The sequence below is a fragment of the Cnephaeus nilssonii genome (assembly GCF_951640355.1).
Source record: "Cnephaeus nilssonii genome assembly, chromosome: 1".
NCBI classification, from domain to species: Eukaryota; Metazoa; Chordata; class Mammalia; order Chiroptera; family Vespertilionidae; genus Cnephaeus; species Cnephaeus nilssonii.
The window spans coordinates 13,890,978-13,913,457 of NC_137072.1; the positions used below are offsets into that span (position 1 = coordinate 13,890,978).

Below are 22,480 nucleotides of genomic sequence, written 5' to 3' on the forward strand. Positions count from 1 at the left end.
TATATCCATCCCATTTACAATTTCAACAAAAAATTAAGATAATTAGAAATAAACTTAACCAAGGAGGTACAAGACTTGTACTTAGTAACCTTTAGGACTTTGAAAAAAGAGATAGAGGAAGATATAAACAAGTGGAAGAATATAGAGGAAGATATAAACAAGTGGAAGAATGTGTTCATGTATTGGTAGAATTAACATCATTAAAATGTTCATACTACCCAAAGCAATCTATAGATTCAATGCAATCCCTATTAAAATACCAAAGACATATTTCATAGATGTAGAACAAATATTGCAAAAATTTATATGTTACCAAAAAAACAAAAAACAAATAGGTGCAACAATCTTGAGAAAGAAGAACAAAGTTGGAGGGATCACAATACCAGATATCAAGCTATACTGCAAAACCACTGTAATTAAAACAGCCTGGTACTAACACAAGAACAGGCATATAGATCAATGGAACAGAACAGAGACCCCAGATATCGACCCAAGCCATTATGCTCAATTGATATTTGACAAAGAATGCAAGAGCATACAATTATTCAAGACAGTCTCTTCAACAAATAGTGTTGTGAAAATTGGACAGGTACATGCAAAATATGAAACTAGACCACCAACTTATACTATACACAAGAATAAGCTCAAAATGGATAAAAGACTTAAATGTAAATTGTGAAACCATAAAAGTTCTAGGAGAAACCATGGGCAGCAAAATCTCAGATATCTCTCCTAGCAATATTTATGCAGCTACATCTCCTAGTCAGTGGTCAGCAAACTGCGGCTCGCGGGCCCCTTGAGTGTGGCTTTTCCACAAAATACCACGTGTGGGCGCACATGTACAGTGCGATTGAAACTTAGTGGCCCATGTGCAGAAGTCGGTTTTCAGCTCTCAAAAGTAATTTTAATCGTTGTACTGTTGATATTTGGCTCTGTTGACTAATGAATTTGCCGACCACGGTCCTAGGTCAAAGGAAACAAAGGGACTACATCAAAATAAAAAGCTCCCGCACAGCAGAAGAAACCATCAACAAAATGAAAAGGGAGCCCACTGTATGGTAGAACATATTTGGCAATGATACATCTGATAAAGAGTTAATATCCAAAATATGTAAGGAACTCATACAACTTAACAAAAGGAAGATAAAAAATCCCATTAAAAAATATGGGCAAATGACCTAAATAGACACTTCCCCTAAGAGGACATACAGATAGCCAAGAGACATATGAAAACATGCTCAAAGTCACTGATCATTTCAGAGATGCAAATTAAAATGACAATGAGGTACCATCTCACACCTGTCAGGATGGTTACCATCAACAAATCAACAAATGACAAGTGCTGGCAAGTTAGTGGAGAAAAGGGAACCCTTGTGCACTGCTGGTGGGAATGCAGACTGGTGCAGCCACTATGGAAAAAAATGGAGTTTCCTAAAAAAAAACCCCACACAAAACAAAACAAAAAAACTGGAACAGCCATTTGACTCAGTGATTCTACTTCTAGGAATATATCCTAAGAAACCCAAAACACTAATAAGAAAAAATGTATGCATTCCTATGTTCATAGCAGCACAACTTACAATAGCTAAGATCAGGAAACAGCCCAAGTGCCCACCAGCAGATGAGTGGATAAAAAAGCTGTGGTACATTTACACCATGGAATACTATGCAGCAGTAAAAAAGAAGGAACTCTTACCCTTTGAGATGGCCTGGAAGGGCATGGAAAATATTATGCTAAGTGAAATAAGCCAGTCAGAGAAAAACAAGTATCACATGATCTCACTCATATGTGGAATCTATTGAACAAAATAAACTGCTGAACAAAATAAATCCAGATACATAGAAGCATGGAACATACTGTGGAATCTTAGAGGGCAGGCAGAGGTGGATATCTGGGTGGGAAGAGATCAATCAAAGAAGTTGTATGCATATATACATAACCCATGGACACAGACAATAGGGTGGTGAAGGCTTGGGCCAGGGGAGGGAGCAAGCTAGAATGCGTCAGTGGGGGAGAGGGGGCATAAAAAGGAGAATATGTAATACTTTCAATAATAAAGATTAAACAAAAATAAAATCCTGTGTAAAAAATAAAATAAAAAGATAATAAAAAATTAACATATATATAAAAAAAGAAAGTAAAAAGGTAATCTACAGAATGGGTTAATATACTGGCAAATGATATACAAACATTAGGGTCTGGAATTCAAACCATTTCCTTAAATATAATTTAATTGTCATGGCCAATTAAAATCTTGTAATTTAGAAAATAGAAACTAACCTATTTCACACAATTAATGTTGAAAATATATAGAATGTGTAGTGGCTAAATAACAAAAGGAGGGGCAACGGACTTAACATTTTCAAAGGAGACATACAACAGGCCAATAAGTACATGAAAAGAAGAACAATATCATTGTTATTTGATTGAGATAATTCATATCTACATGGATGACTATTAAAAAATTAAAAATTCCATGTGTGGACAAAATGGAACTCTTGCACACTTACACATTGAGTGAATGTAAAATGTTGTAGCCACAGTGAAAAACAATTTAACAGTTCCCTAATAAACGCAACAAAATATTGCCATGTGCTCTAGCAATTCTACCTTTAGGTCTATAGCCAACAATTTGAAAACTGAAACAAATATGTATACCTGTATAAAAATGTTCATTTTAGCATTATTCACTGTGCCTACAAGGTGGAAACAATACAAGTGTCCATCACAGGATGAATGGATAAATAAAATGTGCCATATATATGCAAAGGAATAATATTTAGCTATGAAAGGAAGTTCTAATACATACTTCAACATGGATGAATCTTGGAACATTTTGGTAGGAAAAGTAGGAAAAGCCAGACATGAAAAGACAAATACTGTATGATTCCACTCATATGAAATATTGTTCATTGTTCCCTTGTCCCCATAAACATTTCTTCATGCATATACTAGTACATAAACATTTGTAAACAAGATTGATCCAGAGTTGTAAAGAAACAGAATTAAGCCAGTTGCCCAAGGTCACAAATCAATTATAACATTTCAACTCAAACCTCTTACTTCTGTTTCAATCATGTATTGCATGTATTTGGGAGTGTTTGTGTGTGTGTGTGTGTGTGTGTGTGTGTGTGTGTGTGTGTGTGTGTAGATGTTTAAATTGCTGTTTAGTATAGGTGGCTACTACGACAGATTCCAAGTGCATTTAATGGCTGGCATTCTGTAACCTCTCTTTGGATGACTGCATATTTAAAATAGTCTAAGTGATGTGAAATGGTTAACAGATTAATCTAAATTTCTTAAAAGACAAAGTTTTCTGGCTTTTTTAGTTTTAATTAATAAAAAAAATTAAACTACATATTATTTTTAATACTTGATAACTACCAGAATTGTCAAGGGGCAAAAATAAAATCTGATGTTTTAGAGAACCTTACTTCAATTGTTAATAACAATGCTACTAACATTTCTAATTGAATTTCCTCCTTAAGCCAAGTGCAGTGATTAGTGTGCATTTTCAAATTTTCCAATATATTTATCCTGTAAGTCCATGGAAATGCAGAGTAGACAAATGGCCAGATTCGCTTAGCTCAAGTCTGAACTCAGGCCTGCTTGGCACCAGGAGCACCTCTTAAATGCTAGGCTTTGATTCTGCTTAAATGTGACAGTATTAATATTTATTAGCCATCGAAGATATCTTACTACTGTCTCTACTGGTGTTAAATAAGATGTATGTTCGTTATTTTCTCTGGAATTGTGCAAAATTGGAGAAATGGGCACTTAAAATGAAACATAAGGCCTAAAATTATTAAAACATCATTGCCCTAGCTCTCCAGAAAAGCAATGAATAAATTTGTATTAATTACAATATGCCTACCTTAATGCTTTCTGAAGTCCCACCAGGAGAAGAGGCCCTCATCATTTTCTGTCTTACACAGAGGCACACAATGTCTGTAATGCTTTTTAAACAGCTGAACTGCTCTCCCATAGAAGTGGGTGCACTTCAGTCACGGGAGAAATAGTTCCAGTATTACAAAACTATTTTTAATGCCTTAAGGTTTTTGCCCTACATAAATGTAAAATAATATTATTAGTTGTTGCAATCATCATTTCACCATTCATACTTGAAGTGATATTTCCACAAATCAGGCAATGTGCAAATTCTGTCATAGTAAAACATTTATTCGTTAAAGTGGTATAGATTATTCAAGATTCTACAGTCTTAAATCATGGATGGCAATGTAACATGGATTGATACAGAACTCGATGCCCAATATAGGCTTATTTCTTTCCTTCTTTTAAAAAAAATAATTGTGGGCCAGAAGAAAAACAATTTGGTTTTAAAAGAGATGAACAGTGATCTGATGGAGCCAGCTGCACCGGCATCAGAGACTTCTGCTTCAGCTCCTGTGGACAATTTCTTCTAGGACATCAGTTCAACAATTAGCCTTTGTGAATTGAAACTTTTTTTGAATTTTATCCAGTAAAAATATCAGTGGCAACATTTTTTCAGGAGAGAGAAGTGATGCTCTTCAGATTAACTCCAGCCTCTGAAATGAAAGGAAAAAATATATATTAAAAAAGAAACACATAGCTGATAAGATCATCATGCTAAAAATCCAGAACTTGCTGAACTGTAAGAACTCAGGCAGGAGCGCCTTGGTGTAAAATACATGACACTCCTATGAAAACAGCCTGGACATGCCCATTAGCACTTATGATATTGCTTGGTCGTTCAAATTGGTGGATATATAAAATAATTTTATTTTAAAAAGAATCTAAATGTATTTAGCCTAAAACGCTATGCAAGTCAAAGCCAAATTGTGAAATGGAATTTTCCCTTGCTTTGATGTTTCACTTGTACATTATCAAGATAAAAAACATAATGATTTTATTCATTAATGTGTAGCATCTAAGTTATAATAAACATTTATACTGTTTTTTAAAACATGAACATGTTACATAAAATTTGTTCATTACATCTAAAACCTGAGTGATCATATTCTCTACCTTTTAAATATATAAATATATTCTGGAGTTTAGTATAATATTTAAATTTTATAAAATTTAATTATAAATTTAATGATGGTGAAGACAATTATACATATTCAATAATTAGTTCCTCACCAACAGGACAAATACAATAAATGTGCAAACTGACAATAATTCACAAGAAAAGTTAATAGTTAACAAGATTTTAAAAGAAATAATATAAAAACCATTATTAAAATATCTAAATGTATTAATGTATCACATACAATATATACTTCTATAATAAATTTATAATAATAATAAACTATAGATATGTTTTCCTCTATGTTCTGAGCACTTAATACTTAATACTACATTTAATATTTGTCCAGAAAGTCTATGCTTGATAAAGATACAAAGTAATTTTTGAGAACTATACAATTTCATACATTTAAAATAAAAATAATTTTTCTTCTTCCCATTCAAAAACAACCACATATTTACAACTTAGGGGTTATAAATATATGGCACAAATAAATCATGAAATATAGTTTCTTAGTTATCTACTAAATATTCTATATCAAAATGCTGATGTAGATCCTATTTGGATAACTTGGTGATAAAATTATTAAAGTATATTATGATTATTTAGATTATTTGATAAAGGTAGGCAAGATACTGAAATATATTGAAGAAAATATATTTCAACCACTTGGTAATCTAAGTAAGTGTAACTAATTTTGGAACAAACTAATTTTTTAGAATTAATGAACAAGGAATTTACACAATGTTGGAGGATTGTTAATAGATAAGAGATGTGTATCCTATTTGTAATAAATAATAACCCTGGAAATAACTGAAATGTAGGTATCACTTATCATACTTTACCTGGAAGATTATTTTTAAAAATGCAAAATCACTAAATTACAATGGGATATATCTATATTCCTCTCTGTTGGGTTTATAGCATAGCCTATTTTGATGAAATTGGATCTCAACAGGATTTTTTTGGTATACCTAATATGTTCCCTTTAATAGAAAAAATATATAATTCCATTATGCCCAAGTTCAAGTTTCAGAAAGTAACTAAATATAGAAAAAAAATATAGTGGATAGTATAACTAGTTTGACTTTGTAAATAAACCCTTCCAGAATAGCAAACTTTATTTTAATATAAAAAATTACAAGAGCATTAGAAATAAATAAACAAAATAGATTGTAATAATTATGACAAAATTTTACAAGAACTAAAAAGGATGAATGTGGGGTAGATTCAGGGTGTTTCAGTAATGGCCCTCATATAACAGTTAAAGGGTATCATGTACAACATGGTGGATAGTCTTCTTAAAAGTACAAAGAAGAGAACAAATTAAAGCTACCTCAACATAAAGAGTTGGGAAAATGTCCTAATGTTGAATGGATTGTGGGAAAATGCTGTTGCTGCCCTTACTCTGATATAATTAAGAGCTATGGAAGATTTTTATCTTATATAGTTCTAATATCTATAAAAGAATGAAATGGTTTCTAAAGGTCAGGGCTGACCCTAGGGTTCACTTTTTTCTGATTTTTTTGTAATGTTTAAATAAATATGTCAAAAGTGTGCTTTAATTATTATAAAAATAATTAGATGTTTTCTATATCAGGGCCTACTTATTTTTCTTATTTTTTTTAAAAAATAAAAGCATTGGAGAGATATCTGGATCATATACACACATTTGCTTTGCTGCATAGCTCTTATTTCCTTTGTTTTTGTGTGTTTTCACATAGTTATTTAGATTTGCTGTTTATTTATAAACAAAATTACTTTTTATTAATTTATATATTACTAGAGGCCCAGTGCATGAAATTCATGAACAGGTAGGGTCCCTAGGCCTGGCCAGCGACCAGGGCCCATAAGGCCTTCTGGCTGCCAGCCAGGGCCTTCCTTTCTTTCTGTGCCACCCCCTGGTGGTCAGCGTACATCATAGTGAGTGGTTGAACTCCCGGTCAGTTGAACTCCACAGGGGACAATTTGCATATTAGCCTTTTATTATATAGGATTAGTTTCTCTAAAAGAACTGCACTTTTTGCATGGTTATTGCATCTGTAGCAGAGTTTTTCTGACAAAGTTAAAAAAAATACCTTAATTAATGCTAAGCAAAATAATCAGAAATCAAATTTATTAAAATCAGGAACCAATTATCTTAAATATTGGTATGAGCAATCACAACATAAGCAATGTACACATATTTTGTTGGTCTGAATACAACAGATATTTTTAAGACATTTTACTTAAGGTATTTGCAGTCTAAATGCAAACTAGTCAACTCTTCTTATTTAAACAGCCAAATTAGCATGCCAATTATTTTACCAGGTACATTTGAAGCATAAAAATCTTTCAAAGATAAGGTTAATTTACATGTAAGTGTCAGTTTACTTGTAGAGTAATTATCACTAACTTATCACTGATTTCTCTCTCCTTTGCTCTTAACTCATTTAGTGTGATTTAGATTCTCATGATTTCATTATAGAAGTATTATATGTGATACATTTAACTATTTTAAGCTCACTCTATATCTATACACTACGGGAAAGATCTTAAGGAAGAAAATAGACATAAGGCATATTCTGGCTAATGGAAATAAAATAAATGTATTAACCCTTCACCCTCAGATAAAAATTACCTTATTGGATACCTGCGTATGGAAAAATATACCTAAACCCCTAACTGGATGAAACTGTTCTGCCCTCTTTGTACTTTCCTATTAGAGCTTGATGTTCTATTAGGGACTGTGGTGTAATCAATTTAAAATTGTTGCCTTGGAAACATTTTTATATATTAAAAGGAACATGGGTTTATTGCTTACTTTTATTTTCTATTTACAGAAAGAGCATTTGATTTAAATTTAATACAACAAGAAGTGTCCAAACCTTTGGGAAATATATTTGTGTCTAGGTAGGAATAGACATGTGTTAGAATCCTGAAGAAACTATACAGTTAAGATTAAATTTTATATTTCCCATGCCCCTTCAAAAAGAGTTGGTCAGCTGTGAGCACAGCTGGAATCTCTGCCAGCTCTCCTCCTCCCTTCATTCACACGCAGAACGTCCTGCTGACATGTGAAAGGCCAGGAGATGACCCAGAGCACACAGGCGACGGTCTCCTCACAGGGGCACCACTGATGGTTGTGCTGACAGTTGTAGGCACTGTAGGCCTGCTGCAGCAGGAACCACTTACCAAGTAGCAAGATTAATTATACTGAGGTCATATGGTGACTTAAATCCGATAATAGAATGTAGCAAGGAGTTGGGTAACAAGTGAATGATGTATTGCCACTAAATTTTGTTAAAATACTTGTTTGCGTGTGATTTTTTTTGCTAATGCTTGTAGAAAGCAAAAATAATTAGACAATATGGAAGGACATTTTTTATGACGTGATGACATAGTCATTTGTTTCATAAAATAAACTAAAAAGAGGCTCAACAAAATATTTTTTAAAAGGTGACATATTTCACATATACACATTCACTGTGTAAACTTAATACAAAACACACATACATACACATGAATTTACTGCATATGCAAATGATGAATCACTGAAAGATTATACCCCAGATTATTAGTGTCTGTGTCTAGATGTTGGACTATGATGGATTTATATTTACTTTTTAACTATACTTTTTGAAGTTGCTATAATTAATACTAATTACTTTAAGACAAAAATGTCATTATTATAAATCTTACTTATCATATTGGCAAATCCTGTGCTATCTCCGGTAGTACACAGACTTTAAATTCTTTAAATTCGACTTGTAAGAATGCAGTAAATAAATAAATAAACAAACAATCCCAATAATATGTAACATGTCCCATGAAATGTTAATGATTGGGATTCAGACTGATTTCCTGTTTCCAAATCTTGATAGAACATTTAGCATCATTCTGAATTGCTTCTGATAGATTAACCATTTAGTTCCTTACACCTTTCAAAAGATATCTTAACTTTCAGGACAGCTAGTTGTCCAAAGCTACATGATAAATGCACTTTTTAAATACAAACAAAAAAAAAGGAAGGAAAGAAGCCGGGGAGGGGAGGAGGCAGACAGAGAAGAGAGGGGTTAAGATTGAGAAGGAGAAGAGGGGTGGTGGCAACATGGTGCACCTTCAGGCAGGTCAGTTCAGTACACAAAATAGAACATAAAATATGTGGCAGATGCTGTGCTATTGATTGTTTCTAGTGAGCCATCTGCTCTTTTTTTTCCAACATAGGAATTGAATCCTAAATTCAGCAAAGAAATGATGCATGAAAAACCGTTTGTTTGATTTGGAGATATAATTTTTTAGTAGTAACCTTCAATGATTATCCAAGTTATTGCAAAACGTAAAAAACAAAACCAGGATCTTATTTTTATTACCAAGAAATAAATCAATGGCCTCTTTTAGAACTTTTAAAAGCAGGACATTTTTCCTGTGCCAAACTTTAAGCAAATGGCTGATGATTCCAGCTGTTTGACCAGATTGCTAAAGTGCTATTCTGCTCTGGAAACACACTTTCTGATCCAATTAAAATGCAGGAATCAAATACTCATTTGAAACTTAAAAAAAATAAAAACACATCAAGAAGAGTAATTTGTTGCTGACAAAAGGACTCCATGAATATTTCATGGATTGTCTTTTGCTCCATTTTAGAGCAGCTTCACTCATTTTAGATAAGAGAGAAACACTCCTGCTCCTCCACTTTAATGAAATGTAAAGTATCATCAACTCCTCTTCGGATGTGGATGTCAAGGATAGGAGTGAACAAATTCTTATTAAGCTGCTGTCTTCCCACTGGAAAATATTTTTAAATGCTCATTATATCACACATGACTCCAGCAGTGACTCAGTCATATCAGTGTTCCCTTTATTCTTACAGCATGAGTCAGATATGTTCACTTAACCAGAAATATGTACATTTAGGAATTGGAAATGCACTTAACTGAACTGAACTTCATTCTTTACTGTTGACATTAAGTTGAAATTGAAATTTCAATAAGGTACATAAGCTAGCAAAACAAAAATTTAAAATTCATTTATAAAAGAATATACCCATTTAAAGTGCTGATGTATGTGACAGATAAGAATCTCACCTGTGTTTCCTGGACAATCTGGTCAATATTAGACAGCAAAGCATCTGGGAATAAAATTTTCAATATCATGAACAATTCATTTTTGAGAAACAGACCCTAAAACACTCGTCACTGAAATCTTGATAAGATTCCTCTTAACAAAGATTTATTCACACTTTTTTCTTTAACTTACCAGTTCTTGGGTTAACTGCAATTGACTTTTATAATTCTCTATGGCTACTTACTGATACATAATACTATAAAGGTAGAATTTTTAAGAATATTACTCTAGTTCCTAAAATGAGTAATTATCAATATGGAATGCACTTTTCCTGCAAGAACTTTAATAGGAGAATAAGGCTTCTATTCATTTTTCCTGCTCAAAGTTAACATATCAACTACAGTGTTGCATTTCATTAATATGAAAGATATGTCAAGGAAAAACAAAATCCAAAGGAGAAAATGTAATTTCACAATATTCACCACACAGAGTATAAAATAATCACTTGCAATATAAGCCATTATTCATTAACCCCACAAATAGCATGTTTTACCATGTACCCATTTATCCTTATATGAAACAGTAATGTTCTAAATCAGGTGTCCTCAAACTACGGCCCGTGGGCCACATGCGGGTGTTTTTGCCGTTTTGTTTTTTTACTTCAAAATAAGATATGTGCAGTGTGCATAGGAATTTGTTCATAGTTTTTTTAAAACTATAGTCCGGCCCTCCAACGGTCTGAGGGACAGTGAACTGGCCCCCTGTTTAAAAAGTTTGAGGACCCCTGTTCTAAATACAAACATCCTGCCCTCAAATGTCTGTATGTATATAATAATTGGCTATAAATGTTTAATTCCATTATGTAGCCCTGTATAGCACACATTCTATTTCTTTCCAAAATATTTTTGGAAGCAATTACTTCTACTGGTCATTAAGAAGTGACACATGATAAAGAAAATTTAGGTGTCTCAGGAAAGTCATTCTCAGGGTTCACAGGTCAGTGTAACGAGAATAGTACAAAATACTTATAAAACTCCAGCACAAACATCCATATAAATTTACAATGGCCTCTAGAGATTAGTTTTTACATCTCTAGATTATTGAAAGCAATATTAAGACATGTCCACATTATACAGCAGAAAATGATTAGGAAATTGCATTATGGCAGAGCCTACATAGTATCCTATATAATAAAAGGTTAATATGCAAATCGACCAAATGGCTGAAAGACCAGTTGCTATGATGCGTACTGACCACCAGAGGGCAGACGCTTAATGCAGGAGCTGCCCCCTGGTGGTCAGTGCACTCCCACAGGGGGACCACCACTCAGCCAGAAGACGGGCTCATGGCTGGTGAGAGCAGCAGCAGTGGTGGGAGCCTCTCCTGCCTCTGCGGCAGCGCTAAGGAGCAGTGAGCTGAGCAGTAAGGAGCAGCAAGGAGGCAGGCAGTAAGGAGTGAGGGGTCCCGGACTGCAAGAGGGATGTCCGCCTGCTGGCTTAGGACATCCCACGAGGGCTCCTGGCAGACATCTCCTGAGGTTTCCCGGACTGCTAGAGGGTGCAGGCCAGGCTGAGGGACACCCCCGCCCCCCGCCCAGTGCATGAATTTAGTGCACCAGGCCTCTAGTTTGTAATATTTGATAAAATTGCAAAGTTTTAGCATTACCTTATCTAGGTAATTTCATACTTAAATATGCACCCAGTAACAAACTGCTGTTTCTTACGTCCCTCTTCATATAGTACCACATTTTTAGTATAACTCTATTGCAGTAATATGTTTATCATTCTTTCTACATTGAGTGATCCCCTGTACTGATACAAGAAGGATAGTTTCTATTACAAAACAACAACAATAACAACAACAAGCATGCACACACAAAAAAACAACCTAAAACAAAAAAAACAAAAGACAAAACAATTTTTTTTTTATAATCCCAGCATTGTTAATCTAGGATGAGAGGGAAATGATTGAGTAATCTGAGAGACTTTCCTGCTTCCAAATCTTGATAGAACATTTATTTAGGTGTAAAATTCCAGTCATTACATTTGGTTTATTTTCTCTTTTATCCATGAAACTTTAAAAATGAGATATTTCTTACCCATAACTATAACTCAACTAACATTTACCTCACAAACGTAATAAGATAAGTCATTATTGTCATTATTATTTTTATTATTATTATCACCGTCAACTGAGGAGGATAAGAAACTATGCCTTTCCCATCTAATCCACCTCTCTGTGAAGTCCTTTCCCCCAAACACTTCACACATAGGCACCTCCACATACAGTTAAAGTAGAAATACTACTGGACTCTCCCTGAGACCCAAGAAAAGGCTTTGCAAGGAAAAGGAGTAGATAGTCTTCATTCTGTCTAATCTAACTGAACATTGTCTTTTTAGCATTATAGAATGGAAGTGAAATTCCATCACACAGAGAAGAGAATGGGCTCATATCTGCAGTCTTTGTTGGAAAACATCCCATTTACCTTTGCAATTATATGTACAATAAGCTGTTTCATGTTTCTGGAACTTTGTTAGCTATTGGTATTTTAATGATTGTTTTTAAGTTTATTATTGTGAGTAAACAGGGGTGAAATACTAAAATTTAGGAAATGAAAGTCAATTGATGTGAACTTTGTGATAACAGTTCTATTATTTTTTAGCTTTATAAATGAAACATTTAGTTTTCCTTCATTATTAATACAAACAAATAAACTAAATTAAAATTTAGTTTGGAAGTAAGAATTCTATGAGTGCTTTAAAATAAAGTAGAACATACTTGACAAAAAAAGATAAATGGAATATGTTTACCTTAAACAAATTCCTTAAATTCTTGTGGAGAAAATATGTAGTATTCTGTAGTAGTCTTGTTATGTTTATAGATGGTGTACAATAGTCCCACAACTTATATTCTAAAATTTTTTAGTAAAATATATATCTATAAAGCAGCTGTAATCAACTGCCTGAAAACATAAAACAGGTTATTGTGACCTCAAGTTTACTAACTATATTTAATGGAAAAAACAACAACATAGGAAATAAATTGGCCACAATGAGGGTGTTAACAGTATCTAATTTAAATTATTGTATTTATTGTACTTCTGTATTAATCTATTTTAGATTTAAAATAAATAATATTCTCCAAAACAAATTTTGTTTTCTTTTAGAATTTTGAGGCAATTTTCAATGCTTCATTATCCCTTTATGACACTCAGATATTATATATACTTTTTAAAAAAATATACTTTAATAGGATTTTGACATTTTCAAATTGGAGACAATTATTCAAAATAAACAAAGACAGCAAAGGAACACATATAATTTAAAATGCTTGAAGTAAATCACTGTAAATATATTACTGCTAATATATTTTACTATTGAACAAGCTGAAATCATAGTGTAAAATGGCTGAAAAAAAATATTATGAACAAGGAAACAAAAACCATATATATAACCTATACATAGCCAACAACACCAAATATCAAAGCATATGTTTTGGGTCATGAAATAGCAAACCATATGTTTTGGGTCATGTACATACATACATACATGCATACAAACAAGCATACATGGCTGGTTAAATAAGGAATGCAAGAAATGACAAAGGAAAACAAGAAAGAGACAAAGAATTTCCTGCTGATAGTAATATAATATCTGAACCACAAATCTCTTCACTGTGCTCATTACCAAAAGATGTTATTACTGAACCTCCCTTATTTATCTATCCATTCACTCATTCATGCACCAGAGTCTTTGTGTTTCAGACCTTATACCAGGAACCTTTAATCAATCTCAACCTTCCCATAGATTTATTTTTTAGTTACTTTGCACTGAAACTACCCTGAGCAAATTTTTTCCTTATACTTATAAACAGACAAAAAAACAATTGACCTTCTTGATAGGCCAATCTTTTGTTAATCTCTCAAAATAGAAACATTTTGAAAGAAGGGAACACAGGACTTTTTATCACTTCTAAGAACAAGCGGTCAAACCTTTGGTTAATACACCCTGAAAGTCTTGAAAAAGTAATAAAAATTTAAATAATTTAAATAGCTTTAGTCAAACAAGAATACATTTCACATGGCTAGATATTAAAGATTTCCAAATGTTTATGAGAAATAAAAATATTTAATAAAATTTTCATTAGAAACATAAGCAGGAAATTGATTTTTAAAAACACAGGCAACTGGAAAATACAAAATCCATGAATCAGTAGCTTGGAGTAAATATGCTAAGCTGCTGCCTATGTTGCCTATGATTTCAGAGCCCACTTGTTCACAATCTTAATAATGCCAGAGATTCCTTCTTTGGGGATTCATTTATTTAAGTCTCAAAAGCTTTTCTATATTCATGATTTTTAAATATTATGTAGGTAAAAACTAGAAAGGGGTAAAATAATATACTTTTCTCAATCAGCACCACCTAAGAATTAAGTAATTCATGTTACATTAAAATGTTTAGTTGGGATTAGAGCATTATTACAGAAAGATAAATATCATATGATCTCATTTATATGTGGAATCTACTAAATAAAACAAAATGAAACCCAAGCTCATTGATACAGAAAATGGATTTGGTGGTTGTTGGAGACAGGGGAGGGTAGGGAGGGCAAAATGGATGAAGGAAGTCTAGCGGGACCAACTTCCAGCTATAAAGTAAATAAATCATGGGGATGTAATGAACAGCATGGAGAATATGGTTAATAACACTGTATGTAGATTTGAAAGTTGCTAAGATAGTGTATTTTAGATGTACTCATCACAAGAAAAAAGAATTCTGTAGTAACTGTGGTGATGGATGTTAGATTGTTGTGATGATAATTTCACAATATATACAAATATGGAATCATTATGTTAATACCTGAATTATACCACAATTAAAAAAGAAAAGTGTGTGTATCAACATGAGTTAAAAATAAACAAAAATACTTAGTGGGTATTAGAACATTATGACAGAAATAGTGCTGAAAATACACATAGTGTTTTTGATTTTATAAACTACTACAACACGTGATCTCCTTTATTCTTCACAAGAGCTATGTAGCTGACACATGCGTGCTGATTTGATTTTAGAAATGGTGAAAGGCAAACTTCAGAAGCAGGGCAGAGAAGGCACTTAGGAAACAGCCAAGCCAATAAAAGCCCATTAGACAATTATTTTCAAGGCTGGCCTGGAGAGTAATCTCTCACTGCTTTAATCCTGCCCTCTTCTGAATGTCTTCATAATGAGTCATGTGCGATAAGAAGTACTTCTATAAAGTTAAAATTAACAGAAATTTTTATATAGGCCTCTAACAGAAGGAAATTAAACTAATGATTGACATTCTTCAACTGTGCTTTGAATGGTATTTAAAGTGATCTGAGTTAATAAAGGCTTATTATATTATGACTAATTTTTTCTGCAAGTTTCCCACATGAACCTTATTCTCAAAACAAAACCAAAAATGAAAAAGCCTTAATGTTAACCCTCATTTACCAATCTTTAATAAGAGACCATCATGTTAGCGTATAATGTTGTAAGGTTTTCAACAAGTTGATAGGAACATTTATCTGTAGACCTTGATTTCAGTGAATATCAAAAACACCACATTAACAAGGAGCACTATTATTGCCTGACTAAATTTAAAATCTCTTTTTTAAGCAGTATGATTTCTAATTACATTTCATCGCAGGTTTTTGTTAAAATAATAAGTGAATTTACTCTAAAAGTTAAACATTCAATTCAGAATCACAGTGCAGGAAGGAAAAATGAAACCACTATCTGGTTAATGAGCGATGACTTTGTATTGTTTATAAATGTAATAAGAAATTCATTTAAAGTTTTTTAAATTACCTGGTAATAAAAATAAACATCCCTCTGATAAAGGCAGTCTTGTATTTTTGTCTCCCTTTTTAACTTACATTGAGAAAAATATAAAACTCATTCATTTAGCAAATGTGTATTAAATGTAATGAAAACACTTTCATATGCCCAGGTAGATGCATATAAAATTGTGGCACATAATTTAAAACTGAACTGGATATTTTTATAAATGCAAAATCAATTGCATTTTTTTTTTTTTTTGCTTCCCACTGTAAAAGGTATGTCCTGGATGAGAAATACCATAGAACCATTAAGGCATCAGAACCAACAATGTTTTTCAGAAGGGTACTTATTTTAACACTTGTCTGGATATACTTATTTAATATTTTATTTTAAATAACATAACAACACAAAGTTGTTCTCTATAATATTTGTCTAAAAACAAACACCATTGTCATTGAGAGAAATAGGCCATCTATTCACTGAAAAATACCAATTATTCACAGGTGGTCCTTTTAAGACTGGAGGAGAAATATCATTATTTATGCAAGACTTTATTTTTCCTATGACAACTTTCATTTTGTGATCTGCTATTGCAGAACCTGGAAGCCAGTTCTTTTTGGGAAAGGCACTGCTACTATGTCATGCTTTTTTCCTAATCATTCATATATATATATATATATATATATATATATATATATATATATGTATATATGTATATATGTATATATATATATGTATATATATATGTGTGTGTGTGTGTATACATATATATGTATATATACATTCATATGCATATATATACATATATATGGATATATATACATTCATATGCATATATATATATACATATATATGGATATATATATACATATATATAAATTTATATATGAATAACTATATCCTAGAAGGTTTATACACCTCGGTTCTATTAGCCATGTGTCAGAGAAACAGGACTGACATTTCAAATTCCAACTTCCTATGTGAGTTCTCAAAATAATTTTTTCATTAAAAAAAAAAAACAGGTTACACAGTGCTTTCCAATATACACTCAGAATCTGAAAGAGTTGTTCTTCCGCTACGCCCATCAGCACTGTTGGGCTGAATTAACATCACATTCATAGACATGCTTCTTTTAGAAAATAGTCCACATGTGCTCGGTGAGTTAATATAACAATAATATTCCTTTAATTCTCCATTCAGGGAGTACCTGTGCCTTGCTCTGGACCTCTCAGCAGGCAAAGTGAGAAACTTACTTGGCTTTGAATGTGCTCTTTTAGATGCAGGCCCCTCTGTGACAGAATCAGGAGGTCGACTAGCTAACTGCAATGCAGTTGAGTTGTTCCTGTTAGTGTTTTGGGACTCAACATTTGTGACAGCTTCATTCTGTGGTTCGGTACCTGGCTTTGTGCCTGTCTTTCTTTTCTGCTTTTGGGACACAGAAGTGCTTGAAGTCCAGGTAGGAGGCAAAGCAGAGGTAGTGGTAGAGGAGTCCTGACTTGAACAAACTTCTGAAGATTGTATCACACTGTCACTGGCAACTTTACAACACGGAGCATTCTCTTCATGCCCCACAGCTTGCTTGGACATGGACTGGGGCAGCGTTACGCTGCAGCCTTGCATTTGAGCCCCATTCGTTTGAGAGTAGACATTGCTGACCTTGGTGACCTTGTGTTGGCCATTATTGTTACAAACCTTATACCGGATCATTAGAATGATGATGAAAACCAGCACGGATGCTACAATTATTCCACCAATAATAATAATCATGGTGCCTCCCAAAAACTGGGACTGCATGAAATGGCATCGCACGTAATCCTGTTCTGTAGTAAACTGGATGCAACCCACGACTCTTGTGGCAGTGAGAGAAGTGATGCCATCATCATATATTGCCAAGACACACAAGTCATACATAGTTCCAGCAGCCAGGTTATTGACAAGAAAAGTTTTGCTCGTAGGAGGTATCATTCTGAGGGACAATGGAATTTGTGTTAATATTAAAAAGAAAAACATATATACACACAGAGTCATTACGGCTTCAGCTCTGTTTCATTTCAGTGCTCATTAAGATAAGCCCAATAATAACAAACATGAAATATGGGGAAATGATCTAATCTTATCCCAGTTAAAATGGCTAAAAGTTAATGTTGTATTCTGCACCATGTCTTTGAAAAGCTTATCAATGACATTGCTTGGCAAAGCAGAAGTCCACATAAAAGCCACTGCTGAGAAATAACTTATGACAAATTGCTTTTGAAAGGTGTGACTGTGACATTATCAGACTGCTAAACAAATCCATTTAGCACTTACAACACCTCTGTGACTAAAAGCCAATTTGAAGGAAAGGAAAACACTGACAATCACATTAGAAACCGGAATGGAAATGCATTTTGGAGTATTTATTTTCCAAATCAGTTATAAGCTGCTATGGAATGGCACCCAGTAAAACTATCTTTAATAAATAAGATCATTACTAACATTAAAGTGTTTTTAGGAATCTCACCCCTCTCTTAATCCTTCAACACTTGGTTCCCTGTATGTTTTTATATGAATATGAGGTCGATGAAAATGTATGTGTGATATCCTATAAACATGAACAGGTCAAGGCTATTTACCAGAGAGAGCATAAGTCCCTCGACCTCTCCATTGTGGGATGATGGAGTTACTTTCAAAACAGTTTCTAAAATTTGATGAGTCTATAGATATCTCTGAATCCATTACATTACCAAAGTCTTCTGTAGAAGACTTTCCACTAACTCAGTAGTAACTTACACTATGACCAAAACTTACATTTAATGTGGAAAAAAAAGGCTTAAAACTCTATCTTTTCCTAAAAGAGAATTTTGGAAAAACTTAGCAATACTAACATGTTGTACAACCTAAGCAATGCTGTCTAACTGTACCAGGAAACGCTTAGGCCAGAGTATGTATTTGTAATTGAAATCACCACCATTTAGTGAGTGCTAATAAATAACAGACATTTCTGAGCATTTTATATACATTATAATTTAATTTTTACAATGACTGTATGAGGTAGGCATTATCACAATTTTACACATGACAAACATTAGGGACCGGATTTTAAGCCATTTCCTTAAATAGAATTTAATTGTCATGGCAGGATTAAAATCTTGGAATTTAGAAAACAGAAACTAACCTATTTCACAGAGTTAATGTTTAAAACATATAGAATGTGTAGTAGCTACAGGAAGGTAAGGGGATAGAGGTGGATGCTTGTCTTTCACTGTGGGTTAAATAACTCATAGCTCAGGTGAAGAGCTGAGTATAACAAAGACCCAAACTATTTTATACAAACTACATGAATCATAGTCTGCATCCCATATATCTAGTAATAAGAGAGATATTAGAAACCATTTACTCTAATCTCTTCCTTTTAAAGATGAGGAAATTAAAACTCAGCCAGGGAGAACCTTGCTCAGGATTGATCACATGGCAAGCTGGGCTAGTTTTGTTTTTCCTACCAGCTTATGCTCACTTTAAAAAGCTTATCTCATTTCCATACATGAGGGAAAACCAAATTATCTTCAAGAATTCACATAGGTATGAAAGAACTGAGTTGATCTGATTTCACAAAAGATATATTTCAAAGCCATGATTTTGCATCATTTCCCAGGATTAATAAGAATCTATCATGAGTGAAATTATCTGGAGGGATAAAAAGGTATATTTCCAACTGAAAATTGGACAAGATGTGACTATAAATCAATGAGGCTGAACTTTAGAAAAACATACCAGAAATTCTTTAGTCAGATGCAAATTCTCTCCATCAATGTCCTTACAGGAGATTAAATATTTATCTTCAGTGATACTCTCACTGCTCAAAATATGTGTGAAGTTTCCCTTTGGAACTGTCTTAAGAACCAGTGTATATGAGACAATACAACACATACACATAAGTCAATCACTCAAGGTATCAGTCTCATTATTTTATAGTTACATCCTATTTTTGACCAAAAATGGCAATACCCATCTTGATCACCCACCTTATTCATAAGACTTGGCTCCAAATGGCTTTTGCTTGTTTCCAAAATTCAAATTCACCCTCAAAAGACGATGATTTGCCACCACTGAGGATATTCAAAATAGTATGACGAAGGTTCTAAAGATAATTCCAAAAGTGCTTTGAGCAATGGCAGCATCATTGGGATAATGGTATAGCCTCCCAACATGACTTCCTTGAAGGAAAGAACACTCATATGGATATGTAAGTTCTGGTATGTTTTTGACTTTTTAAAATAAATCAATCTTGTTCTCTGATAGTCACATCTCTTAGAGGAGGGGGGAAAGTAGCCATAATATTAGATATAACTTTGAACTCTCTAAACATAACACCACTCAAAATAGTTTCCCACATGAATTCATCTTTCACAAGCCTCACATTTTAAGCCTTACACTTAGAAATGAAGTCATATAATTACAATATAGTGTAGCACTGACAAAAATATCAGAATACCATAAGAAGCCCTACACTAAGATGCATGGCCAGTATACAAATTTGCTTAATTTTTCTTACCTGTAAACAAGGGTGTCATCATAAGTACCATTGTACTGGATTTGAAACATACGTATTCCAGGAATATTTCTTTGAAAATTGAATTTAAGTAACGCCGTAGATGACGTTGCTTCTGCCACCACAATTTTATCTTGACTCATTTTGGTATCACCATTGCTAGTGCTTGCATTAGAACCTGACTTAGTAGAAGTTGAAATATCTGAAGAACCAGGATCAGGCTCATGGATGTGGTTTGTACTGTTTAGTAAGTGAGGGAGCTTAATTATGTGAAGATCCACTGTTTGTGTGGCTTCCCCTGCAGGATTGGAAGCAATGCAGGTAAAAGCACCCGTATCCTTTACAGTTGTTATCATGATGTCCAGTGTTCCGTTATCATACACCAGAGACCTTGTTGCATTTGAAATCAGCTTCCCTTCAGGAGAAATCCAGTGAATTGCAGGTTCAGGGTCTCCCCTGGCTTTGCATCTCAGGGTTGCCCTCTGACCCTCCAGGACTCTCATCTCATGTGTATGGCGAGTAATGAGAGGAGGCTCACACAAAAACTCTTCCTCAGGAATTGACCAAAAATAGCGACCAGTTAAAAGTGCTGGAGAAGCACAGGTCTCTAGGTCATCTTCTCTGGACAGACGCCTCAACCACAACAATTCACAATTGCAGTGCAAAGGGTTGCCACCAAAACTTAATGCAAAAGTAGACGGGTTTATGATTCCTGAGGTCACTAGTACCTGAGCTCGCTGAAAGAGAGGGTCAGGTGGTAGCTTCTGCAATTTATTTGATGTTACATCTAGCCGCGTCATCTTGTGCAAGTGGGAGAAAGTCCCCTTAGGAATGTTATCAATCATATTGTGATCCAAACTAAGGGTGTGCAAGCTAACCATCTTCTCAACAGCATCCCAAGGAATTGTTTCTAAATTATTATAAGACAGATCCAGCTCTTCAAGGGCAAAGACATCATCAAATGCTGTAGATGAAATTAAAGTCAGCTGATTGTTGTTCAGTATCAAATGATGGAGATTGGAAAGCCCACTGAACATATCATTTGTAATTTTAGTCAATCTGTTGCTATTCAAATGCAATGCCCTCAGATTTCGTAAGTCAGCAAAAGCATGCGGTGTAATAAAACTTATTGTATTCCTGGATAGAGTCAGGTCCACCAAGCTGGTCATATTGGCAAAATCTTTCCTTTTAATATTTGTAACAAAATTGTCTGCCAAGCGCAGCTCCACAGTTCTCCTGTCAATGTTTGGTGGGACAAATAAAAGCCCTTTCTTGGCACAAAGGGTTGCAAGATTAGGAGACAAAATCTGACAGACGCAACGCTTTGGACAGATCTGAGCTCTCACTGCTATGCCAATGAAAAACAGATAAAAAAGGAATTTTTCCATTGTAGATCAGATTTAAGAGCCTGTAAGAAAAGACAAAATGCAGAGTTAGCATTTAATCATTTCACCAAGGTTCGTATTCCTATTTGAATAATCTTTTTTGTCTCAATTGAAACACAGAAACAATTTATTAGTTTGTTTATTTAACAAGTAAGTATAAAATACCCACCCTGGACCTGAGGATATTATGGACACTAAGATACTAGTAAAAATATACCATTTATGGCCTCATGGGATTTAAAATCAAATGGGGAAAAGAAGACAATAGATTACTATAATTCTGTAAATTGTTATTTTTGAAATATGGTCGGGGTACTCCCCGGGTGCACAGAAAAGAGGTATTTAGCCCAAATTGTAGGGTAGGAGTTCTGGAAAACTTCCCATAGACCCCAAAAGACATAAGTTCAAAAGCTTAGACATATTTAAGGATTTGCAAGTATTTTAATTTACTGGCCTGGGTAGGAACAATGAGAGACAATATTTGTTATTGTTAACCTTGTGACATTATATTTGAAAATAATTAATTTTTATTAAATTTTATTCATCTTTATGAGTTATATTAAACATAGTACAACCTTCACATTCTAACAATAATACAAAATCTTATTCTCAAAAATAGAAATGCTGAAAATTTACCACAAATGCTCTGGCTTCTATAATATTAGAAAATTTTATTTGATATAAACATGTATTTTTAAAGATAAT

General features: G+C 33.6%; 1 protein-coding gene across 2 annotated transcripts; it reads right to left on the reverse strand.

Moving 5' to 3' along the window:
• Positions 1-4,530: 4,530 nt before the first annotated feature.
• On the reverse strand, positions 4,531-21,778 carry LRFN5 (leucine rich repeat and fibronectin type III domain containing 5; the record flags this gene model as incomplete). Of its 2 annotated transcripts, XM_079778762.1 has the most annotated exons (4): positions 4,531-4,548; positions 10,079-10,122; positions 17,116-17,828; positions 20,394-21,778. In XM_079778762.1, 4 exons carry the CDS (start codon positions 21,776-21,778, stop codon positions 4,531-4,533), a joined length of 2,160 nt encoding a protein of 719 aa, XP_079634888.1. The 2 variants fall into 2 exon arrangements, with proteins under 2 accessions (XP_079634888.1, XP_079634887.1); XM_079778761.1 differs by lacking the exons at positions 4,531-4,548; positions 10,079-10,122 and having other exon boundaries at positions 16,886-17,828.
• Positions 21,779-22,480: the final 702 nt, after the last annotated feature.